We start from the raw sequence: 13,624 nt of genomic DNA, 5'->3' as shown, positions 1-13,624 counted from the left end.
CCCCCACCTCTCCCCCCTCCATAGAGCCATCACCACCTTCAAACTGTTCACCTACAACACCCCCCTCCTCACCCCACACAAAAGAGGATTTCACACCACCTCCTCCCACCACAACTCTTCATATTCATGAAGCAGATGTGAGGAAGCAGTTTAAGAACCTGAATGCTCGGAAAGCTCCCGGCCCAGACGGCGTGTCTCCTGCCACCCTCAGACACTGTGCAAACGAGCTGGCCCCAGTGTTTTCTGGCATTTTCAACTCCTCACTGCAGGCATGTCATGTGCCTGCCTGCTTCAAGTCCTCCACCATAATCCCTGTCCCCAAGAAACCTAGGATCACTGGACTAAATGACTACAGACCCGTGGCTCTGACATCTGTGGTCATGAAGTCTTTTGAGCGCCTAGTTCTCTCCCATCTCAGGACCCTCACGGCCCCCCTCCTGGACCCCCTGCAGTTTGCATATAGAGCCAACAGGTCTGTAGACGACGCCATCAACATGGCCCTACACTTCATCCTGCAGCATCTGGACTCCCCAGGAACCTACGCCAGGATCCTGTTTGTGGACTTCAGCTCTGCCTTCAACACCATCCTTCCAGACCATCTCCGAGACAAGCTTTCCCAGATGAATGTGCCTGATCCCATCTGCCGGTGGATCACTGACTTCCTGACGGACAGGAAGCAGCATGTGAGGCTGGGAAAGAATGTCTCGGACTCCCGGACCATCAGCACCGGCTCCCCTCAGGGCTGTGTTCTTTCTCCTCTGCTCTTCTCCCTGTACACCAACTGCTGCACCTCCACCCACCAGTCTGTCAAGCTAATCAAGTTCGCAGATGACACCACCGTTATTGGGCTCATCTCTGACGGGGATGAGTCTGCCTACAGGAGGGAGGTTGAACGTCTGGTGTCCTGGTGCAGCCACAACAACCTGGTGCTGAATGCCCAGAAGACAGTGGAGATTATTGTGGACTTCAGGAAGCACACAGCCCCACTCCCCCCCATCATCCTGACTGACACCCCCATCACCTCTGTGGACTCATTCCGCTTCCTGGGTACCACCATCACCCAGGACCTGAAGTGGGAGCCCACCATCACCTCCGTCATCAAGAAAGCCCAGCAGAGGATGTACTTCCTGAGGCAGCTGAAGAAATTCAACCTGCCAACACGGACGATGATGCAGTTCTACACTGCAATCATCGAGTCCATCCTCACCTCCTCCATCACCGTGTGGTACGCTGGAGCCACTATCAGGGACAAACAGAGACTGCAGCGTGTTGTGCGCTCTGCTGAGAAGGTGATTGGCTGCAGACTCCCATCTTTGCAGGACCTGTACACCTCCAGGACATTGCGGCGTGCAGCTCGGATCTCAGCTGACCCTTCTCACCCTGGACACAGTCTGTTTGACCTGCTCCCCTCAGGCAGGAGGCTCCGGTCCATTCGCACCAGAACCTCTCGCCATAAGAACAGTTTCTTCCCCTCTGCTGTTGGACACATGAACAATAACCATATGACTGTTCCCACCACTAACACATGACCCTACGCTGTGTTCACTGCATCATTCCATGTTTGGCACTGATCACCACCTGCACTCATGTATATATCTTTCAACGTAGCACTCTTAATTCTTATTCTCATGTATATATCCCATGTATATCTCATGCACATATCTTTCTACGTAGCACTTTTAATTCTTATCCCTACTTTTATTTTTTTTCATGTCTATTTAAGTGCTATTTATGACACCATGTTTGCACTGAAGCACCGCAGCAATTTCCTAATGTTGTAAACCTGCTCAACATTTGGCAATAAACCCCCTTTCTGATTCTGATTCTGATTCGTACAGACGACAACACTAGACCTTCAAGAGATGTTGAACGAAAAAAAGACCTTGCCTGGTGTTACAAAACAACCTCTTCAGTGGACCAAATTTGGATGTCCAAAAATGACTTATAAAAGATGTCACTCCAATGACAGCTATAAATGTTAGACTCATGACACACATCTCTGAAAATGCATAAAATGCATCTATAATATCAAAGCACGTCTAGGTCAGAGACCGAATGATTAACTAAAGGCGGCAGCTTTATTGCTGGAGAACATTCGAACATAAAATACAAGAAAACTAAACTAGGAACTCAAAACAAGAAGCTCAAACTAGAAAACTGGGAAACAGAGAACCAGAAGCACGGAGGAAAAACACAGCATGGTGAAGGTACAATGCAACAAAGGGCAAGGGAAAACACAAGGCTTAAATATACAAGGGAGTAAAGAGGGAATGGGAAACAGAAGGGAAACACAGCTGAGACTAATCAGACATAACGAGACAAGGGGAAGCAAAACTAGATACACTGACATAGGGCACAGAATTTCAAAGTAAAATAGGAAACACAAGACAAGGACAAAGATGCAGACTAGACACTGAGACAGAGACACGACTGACTGGGAAGACAGAAGGAACATGGAGACAAGAGTGACAAGACGAGGAACACGAGAAAGGCAAAGGAACAGAAATATAACACAAGCAGAACCAAAATCCGTGAATAACAATAATCAAAGAATACAACTAAAACACACAAAACACTGGGTCACAGACCCACTACCGTGACAGTTTGTGCTGCTGTAAATCTTGCTTGCAACATTCCTTTTACTACACAATGATTTAATGACCGCTAATGGAGAGCAGGTAAATGCAATATAATTAGTGTTGGTGGACTTGAGTATAATAGTTACACTCTGTGTTAGATGTGAAAAACAATGTTTTATACTCACCTCTGATCCTTGCTCCTGCACGTGGCAGGACTCGCTGTCTCCCTCTGAAAAGGAGCCCGACTCGTCACTAGAGTTGGTGCCATAGGACTGCTCACATTTGATCTTGGGCCTCACCTGGTTAAAAACAACCTCCCCTCCTACACTTTGCTCCTGCTGGTCCACATTGAGACAGCGAGCCACATTAGAGCATGGCGAAGAAGAAAACTCAAACTGGGGCAGGCTGCAGGGAGACCCTCCGCTGCCATCCTCTGCGTAGGAGTATGAGGAGCAGGAGCTGGAAGTTCTGGTGCGAGTCTCACAAGGCGGTGAGCGCGGGCATACTTTGATTGGCACTGGGCAGCTGGTGTTGGGCCTAGGGCGGCACAGGACTTGGGGCTCAGAAGAAGTGGTGCTGGGACAATAGGACTGGGAGGTGGGTAGGGAATGGCTAGCTCCAGCCCACAGCCCCTTTGTCATGTGCTCAGAGAGCTCAATCTCCAAAGAGTTCCCAACAGGGTAGGAATGCGCTGGGTTTCCCAGGCGATTGCAAGCCCCTGAGGAAAATATGACACTGCGGCGGTCGATTTCAACTTCCTGTTTGCAAACCCCATCGCAGGAAGTTGATTTGTGGGACAAACTAGCAGGAAAACCATCCACCTCTTTTGGGGATGCAACAGATAGAGCCACCTCCCCAGTGAAAGGGCCTAAGTCTTTTGTATGATCTCCCTGAGAGTTTCCTTTGTCCTGTGGGCAGATAAGTCTGTTGGCGAATAGCTGCTGTGACGTGTTGGGCAGACTGGAGATGTCAACTCCTTTCTTGAAGAAGGCTCGCAGGCAGGAAGGGGACTTGGGTCTCTTGGTTCTTTCTACAGATATAGGGTTATCCATCTCCATGGCTATTATGACATCCGTATCCCTGGCGTCCTGCTCATCCCCTGACAGGCACAAAGGAATGGCCTCTTCCTCTGCCTGTGGTTCCACTTTGATCTGTGCCAAAGGCAGTGTGCCCTGATTTGCCACTGCCCCACTAATGGTGGTCTCCTTTAATGTGCTTGGAAAACCTGAGGTACTGGTATGTGAGGAGGAGTCATTATTGTGCTTGTTGCAAGCCCACTGGTATTTCCGGTACTTGGGGCATCGCGGCAGATCCGATGCTCCATGGCGATCGAAATCTGGCCGGCTATCTGTGAAGTTACCAGGCATAGCCATCGTTAGCCGATCGTTGTCGGGGTCTCGACACGAAGTAAGGGCATCTGCACAATGTCGGGCCATGGGGGAGGTGGGCCTTTCTGCTTCTGATTGCATGTTCTCATCCTCCAAGTTATTTGCTTCTCCTGCCACCTTGTGGCAAAGCAGCAAGCCGTCCTCCTCACTGCGCAGCTGAGCTTCCAGGAAGCGAAAGCATGAGTCCTCGAGGTTGTGCATGCGCAGGAATTCAGCACAGCGGATGACCTCCTGAATGTTTTCTCTGCTGAGTAACAGCTTAGCAGTGTAGGCAAACTGCAACAATGGGGCGAATCCTCTGGCAGTGACCTGCAAAAAACAGGGAAATTGCCAGCATTACTATCAGCGCAGCTATTGTTCAGAGCACTTGGAGTGTGGTGAGACAAACTGACAGCTCCAATGACATACAAAAACACTGCAAAGTACTGGTTAATCTTTTTATTGGGCCAGCACTGAGCATTCTATACAGAAGTAAAAGAAGATCTGGTGCTATACTGGACGTAGGTACGTTGTGTCCATCTTTGTGCTCATAATACCAATCTGTGGGACATTCCAGCATCAACACGTCTGCTCCACAGTCATACAGAGTTGGCTTTGCCTACAGTCCTGCTACTGCTGTATTTGCAAAATTCTTATTTGCATTGAGATGTATAAACACATGCAGTGGTTTATGTTTAGTTACCTATTTTTACCCTTGACATGAGAACTATAAAACAAAGAGATAGCTGTACTTCAAAGCTATATGATAGTAATTTTTAAAATAATTAGCAATGATCTTCACAAACTGAACAGTAGATCATAGCGAAAGTTTCAATATTGATAATAAATTAATACTTTTTGGATAATAATACATAAAAACACTTTTCCTTTCACATTTTGTATGATTTCCGCCTATTCCCATTGTCACTATGTGGCATTGGCTAATAGAGGGAAGCTTTCCATTCCATGTTTGTATACTTTATGGAGATCAGCATTAGATTCACACTAGGTTGTGTTCAGCTCTTTACTCTGGCTCTACCAACCAATTCCTGCAGGTTTATCCCAGGTTAGGTTAGGTACATGCAGGTTAGGTTACTTCACTGGTGACAAACACAGTGAAGGGAATGTGATAGAAGCTACTTTTGAGTGTCCATTAATGTAAAGTCTTTAGCAGATGCTTGTAGATGAAAAGCATGAGTAACATAATATGGGTTTAATAAGCCCAGTGTTTAGTTGTTTAGCTGTCTTTGCTGGGGGAAGCAAGAAGCTAAATTACCCATGGTATTCGGTGTGCTCGAATAGCAGTAGCTTCCAAAGGTGCTGCAGTCACTGTCAGACACCCCAGAGAGCAGCAGCAACAATCTGTTTTTTATAAGGACTGTTGGGGAAACTGCTTTGACTACCAGTGGCTTAACACTTTACACTGGACTGGTTTTTATATGGCACTTTTCTACTCTCCCTAGCATTCAAAGGGCTTTATACAAGACACCTCATTCACGCCTTTAACACAAGAACCTTTTTTTTTTCTTTTTTTAGCTTAAATGCTTTCTAATATTCACACACATTCACACTCCGATGGAAGCATCAGAGAGCAACTTGGAGTCAGTATCCAGCATCTAAGGATATTTATTAGTAGAGTGGAGCAGCCAAGGTTTGAACCACCAACCCTCCGGATTTTGGCTTACCCAGGTAACTTCATCCTGGGTTTTCTGCACTACAAATGTGGTTCACTTCTTACAAGGGTAGATCCCCATGGATTTTTATTCTTTGTTTTCTTTTTTCTTCTGTTGGCGGCGAACAAATTTATAATAATTTTATTGTTCGTTATGATCCAAAAAAATGACTACTGTACTTGCTGACCTCACATCAAATTTGTACTAATTTGGAACTTTATATTTAGTCTTTACTCTCAAACCCTAAAACAGCACATAGTCTGCAAATGAATGAAGAAGAAAATAAAAACTAAAACTGTCCGGAGCCGGTCATGTTCAGAATTTGGATTTAAAATCAGCTGAAAGAACCAAATTTTCTATGATTCTTTAAAAAAAAAATAACAGTATAAAAATACGTTGTTGCACTTTACCAAAACCACAAAGTGCACTAAATGTGGTATATTAATGCTGTGTTCTACTGAATTCTACTTACCTCTTTCATACTCCTGGCAACAACAATACAGCAATACCTAACCCTCCTAATCAGTCACATTCATTTCACTTTGATGTGCGACAAACCGAGGTGATTTCCATGTCTCTTTTATCAGGCTGTGGGACAGTAAGCTTCAGTGTTTCAGTGGATCCACTTTACATTTTCAGAGCACTTTACATCACCTAAGAACCTAAAGCAACTAAAGCTGTTCATAAAAAGTAGTTCAAACAACTGTAAGAATATCAAATTGACAATGTACTTGTAATATAAACTAGATAGATAGATAATATAATACAATAAATATAATATACCAGCAAATAATGCCACTCAACTGAGTGTATTTCAGACTAAAAGAAAAAAGACACATAAAACAAAAATATTTAACTTTAGTTGTTCATTATGTCCATTACTCAGTTAGCTACTCTGCAGAAAGAAGTCCAAGTAGGAGCAGTGTAGTATGTACATGTACATATATCTTGAGCTCATTTGTTGTATGGAATGAAGAAGATACAAACTGCCATGTATCGGGGTTTTTATCAGTCCAACAAGTACGAGCTAGCAGAACAAATGTCAGAGAGAGTCTTACTCTTGCTTTGGATTATTTCTTGTTATACTACAGACCAACATATTTACAATTTAAGAACTTCCTAGAGTTTTCTAGAATTTTCCACTGCTCACATCCACATAGTTTAAATTAAAATTAGTGATATCTTTGGCACACATCAGTGATAAATCAGTAACTATTTTAGGTTTCAGGTTCTTAACTAAGGACACTTTAGCATATAGACTGGAAAAGGTAAGTCTACCTCATGAATTACAGCACAAGTATGTATTTTTTTATTAGTGGGCTATACAAACTTGTAATCAAATGTAATCAAACCTGTAGAAAATATAGAAACCATACTAAATAAAAAAATCAAATGTTTTGCTGGACTTAGTATTGTATGTTTGATTCTTTTCTGTGCTTATTACTTAGATGGTCAAGTTGGTGTATTCCCTCCGTGTTTTCAATTTTGTTTATTTAGTCTCAGTGTGTTTATTTTATTTACTCAGTGTTCCTGACGTTTCCTTCTACGTCATTCCTCTATGCTAAGATTAGTTTTGCGTCTGCGTTCTCCTGTTTCATTATTGCTTCTTGCTTCCTGTTGTATTTTGGTGCCATTTGTCATTTTTGCATTGTGTTTATGGTAAATGTATGGGTTCTTATACTTCTCTACTCTACTTGAGACCACATTAACCAGACCACATGCCCAATTAATCCATTCATACCAATTTATACAAGCGCTTTTTTCTACACCTATTTGCTTTCTATCTACATTTATACTCTGATAAAACCATTGGGGAGCAACTCGGGGTTCAGTACCTTGCCCAAGTATACTTTAGCATGCAGACTGGAGCAGCCAGATACTGCACTGCTTGTTACTGGTTTGCGATTGATAACTAAATTTTATATTTAAAAAAAGATTGTAATGAAATGAAATACAGTGTAAAATGTTTATTTCATCACTAAATATATTAATGCAGTGTATGTTTTCAATTAAAGTTTATTACAGGTTTCCAAAAGATAATCCTTATTTGGGATTTTATGGAAGTTACATTTTGACTATTATAACAATAACATTTCATCTTTCATGGATCACTCTTCCTTAATTAAAACAAGTCTCTCTTACGACTAAATGACTTCACACTGTAAAAGCTCAACATTCTTCTCCAGAATTTTCAGCTGCCTTTTGCAAGTTTGACTTGCATAATTAGTTTAACTGAGTTTCTCTGTTGCTGTGACATGATTACAAATAGTCTTGTTTATGATCGATAGATATAAGTGTTTAGAATATGAATACCCATTACTTAGGTTACACCAATAATTTATTTTTAAAGTTTTTTTTTTTTTAAATGTGCACATTATCACAGTTTGCAGAAAAAAAACACTGCCCCAATGGTAAAAATTAGGACCAATCATTTAACTTGGCGGCTCTGCAGCTCTTAAAGATACATGACCAGCTGTCACAAAGTCAGTATAGTAACACATTAAAGCAGCACCTGGAGTATTTTCCATCCACCTGAGGAAGCCTGTACTGAGAACAAGCACAAGTACAATCAAAAGAAAGATACATATACAAAAGATGTGTGAATTCTATAATATTTTAGTTTATCTGGTGACTTCTAAGACAGGTAATGGATGATGGTTTATCCTTTTCAAAAAAAAGGTGTCTGCTTATCAAAACTTCAGCACAGTCCCAGAGTTGTCACAGAACTTTCAAGGGTCCTCAACACTGGATTAATGTAAACAGTTGGTGTAGATGTAGTAATAGTTTTAATAGTTTTAAGAAACAAGAACACATTAGTCAGGATATACCCTTAGTTTAAGAATATATCCTGTACCTGCAGGGTACAATGCAACTGCGTCTGGAAGCTATCCCTGTTTATCCAGTCTCCAGATGCCTCTGCTGCAATGCGCCTTAAAGTGGGTTCCTGCTCAACAGACTTCTGAGCACAATCACTGACATCAGTCATTGTTAAAAGCAAACTGCTGATGCTGTATCTGTGATGGTGAGTGTGCCTCTGCTAGAGTAAGTGTGAGTGCGTTCAACTGTGACAGATTGGGGTGGAGGGAGGGGCTTTGACTAGACTATCTGCTAATAAGCACAGCACAATTAATAAACAACATACTTCTGTATTTATCCAATAATGAACTTCAATAATGACAGACTGTGTGTCTTTTACACTGCTTCCGTTCTTGTTGCATCTTAAATCATCTTGATGACAGTATGTTAATTTCTGCATTATAAGGCTACTTTACAGATTTATTATCATAAAGTCACAATTCTGTAGGATAAGAACTTATCTGCCATTGCAGTGAGATAATTACACTTGTAAAAACTTCAAGGCAACAAAAACAAACCATGAACCCTACTCAAACCTCAAAAAGTAAAATAAAGTGCTATATAGATGTATTGTTAAAATGTTGGTGTACCTCCACTTTTGTGCTTGCTGTCTGCTCTGGATGTGGCAGGATTGATTTCACTTTTGGCCAAATAAAAGGCCAGTTTTTTGTTGGAACAATCTGCCTCTTGTGTCCTGCACCTTTACACTCTGCACATCTGCTGTGATAGTGGCAGCCTAAGTGAGGCTGAGTGGCCGGCCTGCTGCATTAACAGCAAAGTTGCTGGAGGAAAAGTGCTGAGTGAACTAGGAATCTATTTTCAGCTAGTATCAGCAGCTGCTGCCTGCAGGAGCACATCTTTATGTGTGCCCTGCACCATATGTGATTACTCCACTGTTACAACCAGCACAGCCACTTAATGAAGGAATGTGTAAAAGGAGCAACAAAGGATGGATGGAGGGAGGGAATAGATACTGAAGGTATATAGAACTAGCACAGAAGAAATGAGATAAAGAGAGACTGTTACTATTGGTAACTAGCTGTTAAAGGGAGAACAGTAGGGGAGGGAAGAGAGCTTCCTTCTCACTGGTGCTGCTAGCAGCTGAAAGTCATGGTAAGTGTACAACTTAACACAAAGAAACAAATTAATCAGTGCAACAGACTGGGCCCATTTTAGGGTAACAGCCCTGCTTTGCATCAGAAGTGGATAGATCATACATTACAGGGCAGAAAATTACAAGCAGTGACAAATCATACACACACGGACAATTCACATGGCACCTTTAGGAAACCTGCCAAATATCCTTTCATAAACTAACAATAGTACACCGGCTCTCTCTCCTTCTGCCCTCACCCTGCACTTGCTCTTACTTTCCTATAATTTATTCAAATGTCCTCCAGTGAATTCCTGCATGTCATGCATGTTAATGAGGACATGGCATAGCATCACAATGAGTGTTTCCCCTGCAAAAGAGAAAAACACTCCATCTCTATTGGTGACAGTAGCTTTTGAAGGAACCTGGCATTATTCTCTGTGTGCTCAAACAAACAGTAAGAAGCCCTAATGGAAATGAAACAGGCCCTTTACTGTACGCTGAGATGACATAAGATAAATCTGAGAAGTGGGAAATTGAGATGGAGATGGAGCACAAAGCTGCAGCATAAACGAATACAATAAAACTATGCTTGTACCTTGCTTTTAGTTTCACTACCCCTTGTCACATTATGAGATTTAGTTCAGCTGTGTCTTGTTTTCCCACTTCCCCTGATAGTCTGCTCAGAGATACTGAGTACAGCATCTCTGTAATTCTGAGACAACTGGTAGCATAAGGAAAGTGTCATCCTCAGTGGCAACAGAAGCTCAGACGTTCCTGGTGCTGAGCTGTGGGGAAGTATACCTCCCCTGACACTGGATTAAATCAGATAGTGTATGTCTAATCTGCTGCCAGTACAGCTTACAGTACAGGCCAGACACTGGGAGGACATGACCTCACCTCCACTGTTTAAGACACAGCAAGATTGTGATTATAGTGTTGTTTTCTAAAAAAATGTAGAAAACCGAAATAAAATGCTAGGAACATGACATTCAGCAAATGTTGTTTATTCACTATGCTTCTATAGAATACTTGCTTAGCCCAAACTGATGGAATGCCTGGTTATGGAGGTTAAAAACAAAGACCATAAACGTGGGGATTATACTCCTCTACTCTCCCTGGCACACTCAAAACAGCATCTTAGGAATGATACGTCTTTGCTATATCATTTCTCGTCCTGGCAGAGAAATTGCCCAAAGTGCCAGTGTAGCTTTAGTCCCTTTGCGCGTGTTGCGATGCAGTTAGGCAGTATTCTCCTGAACAATAGGTGTCATCACTCTTTGCTACCACTAGCACTTTGTCCCGTACTGCCTGGCAAAGGACAAAGGACAAAGCTGTTGGCATATTGACTACTTCTGCCGGTTGTGCACCTCTTGATTTTTGTAACTTGACACATTGTCCTGCTGCTATCGTAGCTGGGTTGAATACATGTTGATTTTTACCAGCATTTTAATGATATGTCAATACCAATTGCGATCGTGGCTCAAGAGTTGGCAGTTCATCTTGTAATGGGAAGGTTGCCAGTTCGAGCCCTGGCTAGGACAGTCTCGGTCGTTGTGTCCTTGGGCAAGACACTTCACCCGTTGCCTACTGGTGGTGGTTAGAGGGCAGCCAGTGTCCGGCAGCCTCGCCTCTGTCAGTGCGCCCCAGGTGGCTACAATGTGGCTGCCATCACCAGTGTGTGAATGTGTGTGTGAATCGGTGGATGTCTGAATGTGTAAAGCGCATTGGGGTCCTTAGGGACTAGTAAAGCGCTATACAAATACAGGCCATTTTACCATTTACCAAAGCTCAGAGATTCACAGATTAAACAGAGTGAGATGTTGCAGCAGTTTGAAAAGATGAACATTTGTGAATGGTGACACTTCTTGTTGAGGGCAATACTGCAGTGGCTACCTGTGGCACAATGGCGAGCTTAGATTGATTTGTCTGGGTGTTGATGCCTCTGGTGGCATTTGAATACAACGGGGCCCAAATAGATGCTCCCTGCTGTATCGAGGGGGTTGGGTGAGCACTACTCCCACTGAAGCTCATTCCCGTAAAGCCGCCTCTTCATCTCCTAATCCCCATCTTTAAGGAAGGCAGGGGTCTGTCTCTGGGCTCTTACTACCACCATCTGTCTAACAAGCTATATATGTGATTGTTCAGCGCCGGTGCTTGGTATGGGGTCAGACTGTGTGAGGCACCTTCAGATGCATTTTGCAGATGGAGTCCTTGATCAAGCTGAGTTGGTGGATGGAGTACCTCAAGACATTTTGCCTTGTAAGTGATTTAAAAAAACAAACAAACTGTAGGCAACAACAACTACTTGGTAAAGCTTGGAAAAAGATGACTGAAGAGCTATTTGTAGTCTTATTCATAAGAAGCAAAATCACAGTGGAACATAATGCTTTTCTGTTCCAGAAGTCACACAACACTGATTTCACCAAACATCTGTCTTTGCTTTCATACCAAGACAGTCAGTTATTGGCATTGCTGCAAGAAGTTGCTTTTAAGGACCAGGTGAACAAGTGTCATCTTAGAGGTGGGAAAATACTGTAACAACAAAACATTAATGTAATTTTCTAGCTGATCATATACTGGGGCATAATTATAATGCCATCTTGCCATAGGCTACAGTAGAGGATGAAATATTCTATGAATTTTGATGCGTCCAAAACTCTCTCAGCCACAGACAGAGTCAAATTTAAACTACGCAAATTTATAATTTCTACATTTATAAGCAAACAGACGCTGCTAATTCATTTCATTCACGGCTCAAAAATGACAGAACCAGTAATGTACTTGGTATACTGCTTGTTTTGTTTTTACTCTCCCCTTATTTTACCTTGACTTGCTGGTTAGGTTTAAGTATTGAAAATGAAAATGTAATGATGTACTGCACATTATTTTTATTTTAAATTTCAAGTGGCATAATGTGATTTTAGCCAGTGGTTCTTTGGGAGTTTGCATGTGCCGTCCAGGTACCCCGGCTTCCTCCCACAGTCCAAAGGTAGCCGGGATAGGCTCCATTGCCCTGTTTTCTAGTGCTCTATAGGTGGAAATGTGCAATTGAATAATACCTATTTCCCCCCCAGAATTATAATACTGCATTAATCCCAGAGGAAATGATTCTACCATTCTAGCAGAGGATGGTTTCCATCAATCGACCTCTGGGTTATGGGCCCACCATGCTTCTGCTTTTTTATCCCTATGATAAACTAGAGTCACCCGTGCAAGCCCACAGTCACATTATTTATAGATGAGAGACCTGGCTACTCCACCTATCATTGGCGGTGGACTTCTATAGCTGAAGAAACACCTGACTGCATACACCTGAGTGTCAGTTAAGTGTTGAACATATGCAGCTAAGCTAAAGGCTGCTGCTTACAGCTGACACAGACAGTGAGGGTTGAGCTAGCAACTCCAGCGACAGAGAAAATGTGGCATTTAAACTAGAGGCAGAGGTGCCTCAGCAGATTTCAGTCACTGAAAGTAAAACAACAGTAATGTAACGTCAAAAAACCCCTGATGTTACATTACAGGAACATCATGGCTGCAGTGTTGGAGAGATATACCATACCATACCATACCACCTTTATTTATAAAGCACTTTAACATAAAACCAGAGTTCACAAAGTGCTGTACATGCTAAAAGCAAATTAAAATGAGATAAGATAAAATAAATAACTAAAAAACTAAAATAAATTAAAACATGTCAAAACAAATTGAGTCAACCCCTCTAATCAATGCCAAAGGCTTCAGCGAATAAATATGTTTTAAGAAGACTTTTAAATTCAGAGAGAGAAGAGGCCTGCCTTACATGCAAGGGTAGATCATTCCACAACTTTGGAGCAACTACAGCAAAAGCACGATCACCTTTAGATTTATACTTAGTTTTTGGTACCTTAAGGAGCTGCTGATTGGCGGACCTAAGGGAACGGGGAGGTGTATATGGTTGTAGTAGCTCCGAGAGGTAGGGGGGGGCCAGGCCATTAAGGGATTTAAAAGCAAATAAGAGAATTTTAAAAACAATCCTAAAATGTACAGGTAGCCAGTGGAGTGAAATTAAAATTG

The 13,624-nt window shown here is 42.4% G+C and overlaps 1 protein-coding gene across 4 annotated transcripts in view; it reads right to left on the bottom strand.

Moving 5' to 3' along the window:
- Positions 1–13,624, bottom strand: part of bach2b (BACH transcriptional regulator 2b) — a 98,407-nt gene that overhangs the window by 19,871 nt on the left and 64,912 nt on the right. For all 4 annotated transcript variants that reach the window (XM_085371943.1, XM_085371940.1, XM_085371941.1 and 1 more), the window contains one exon: positions 2,765–4,276. In XM_085371943.1, the coding sequence (XP_085228069.1) occupies positions 2,765–4,276 (1,512 nt within the window). The remainder of the gene's footprint in view (positions 1–2,764; positions 4,277–13,624) is intronic.

The sequence above is a fragment of the Diplotaxodon limnothrissa genome, linkage group LG15 (genome assembly GCF_057381915.1).
Source record: "Diplotaxodon limnothrissa isolate DT_005_m linkage group LG15, D_limnothrissa_male_GT1.1, whole genome shotgun sequence".
NCBI lineage: Eukaryota > Metazoa > Chordata > Actinopteri > Cichliformes > Cichlidae > Diplotaxodon > Diplotaxodon limnothrissa.
Note: the sequence above shows the minus strand (reverse complement) of the source record. Positions and strands in the feature narration are given on the sequence as shown.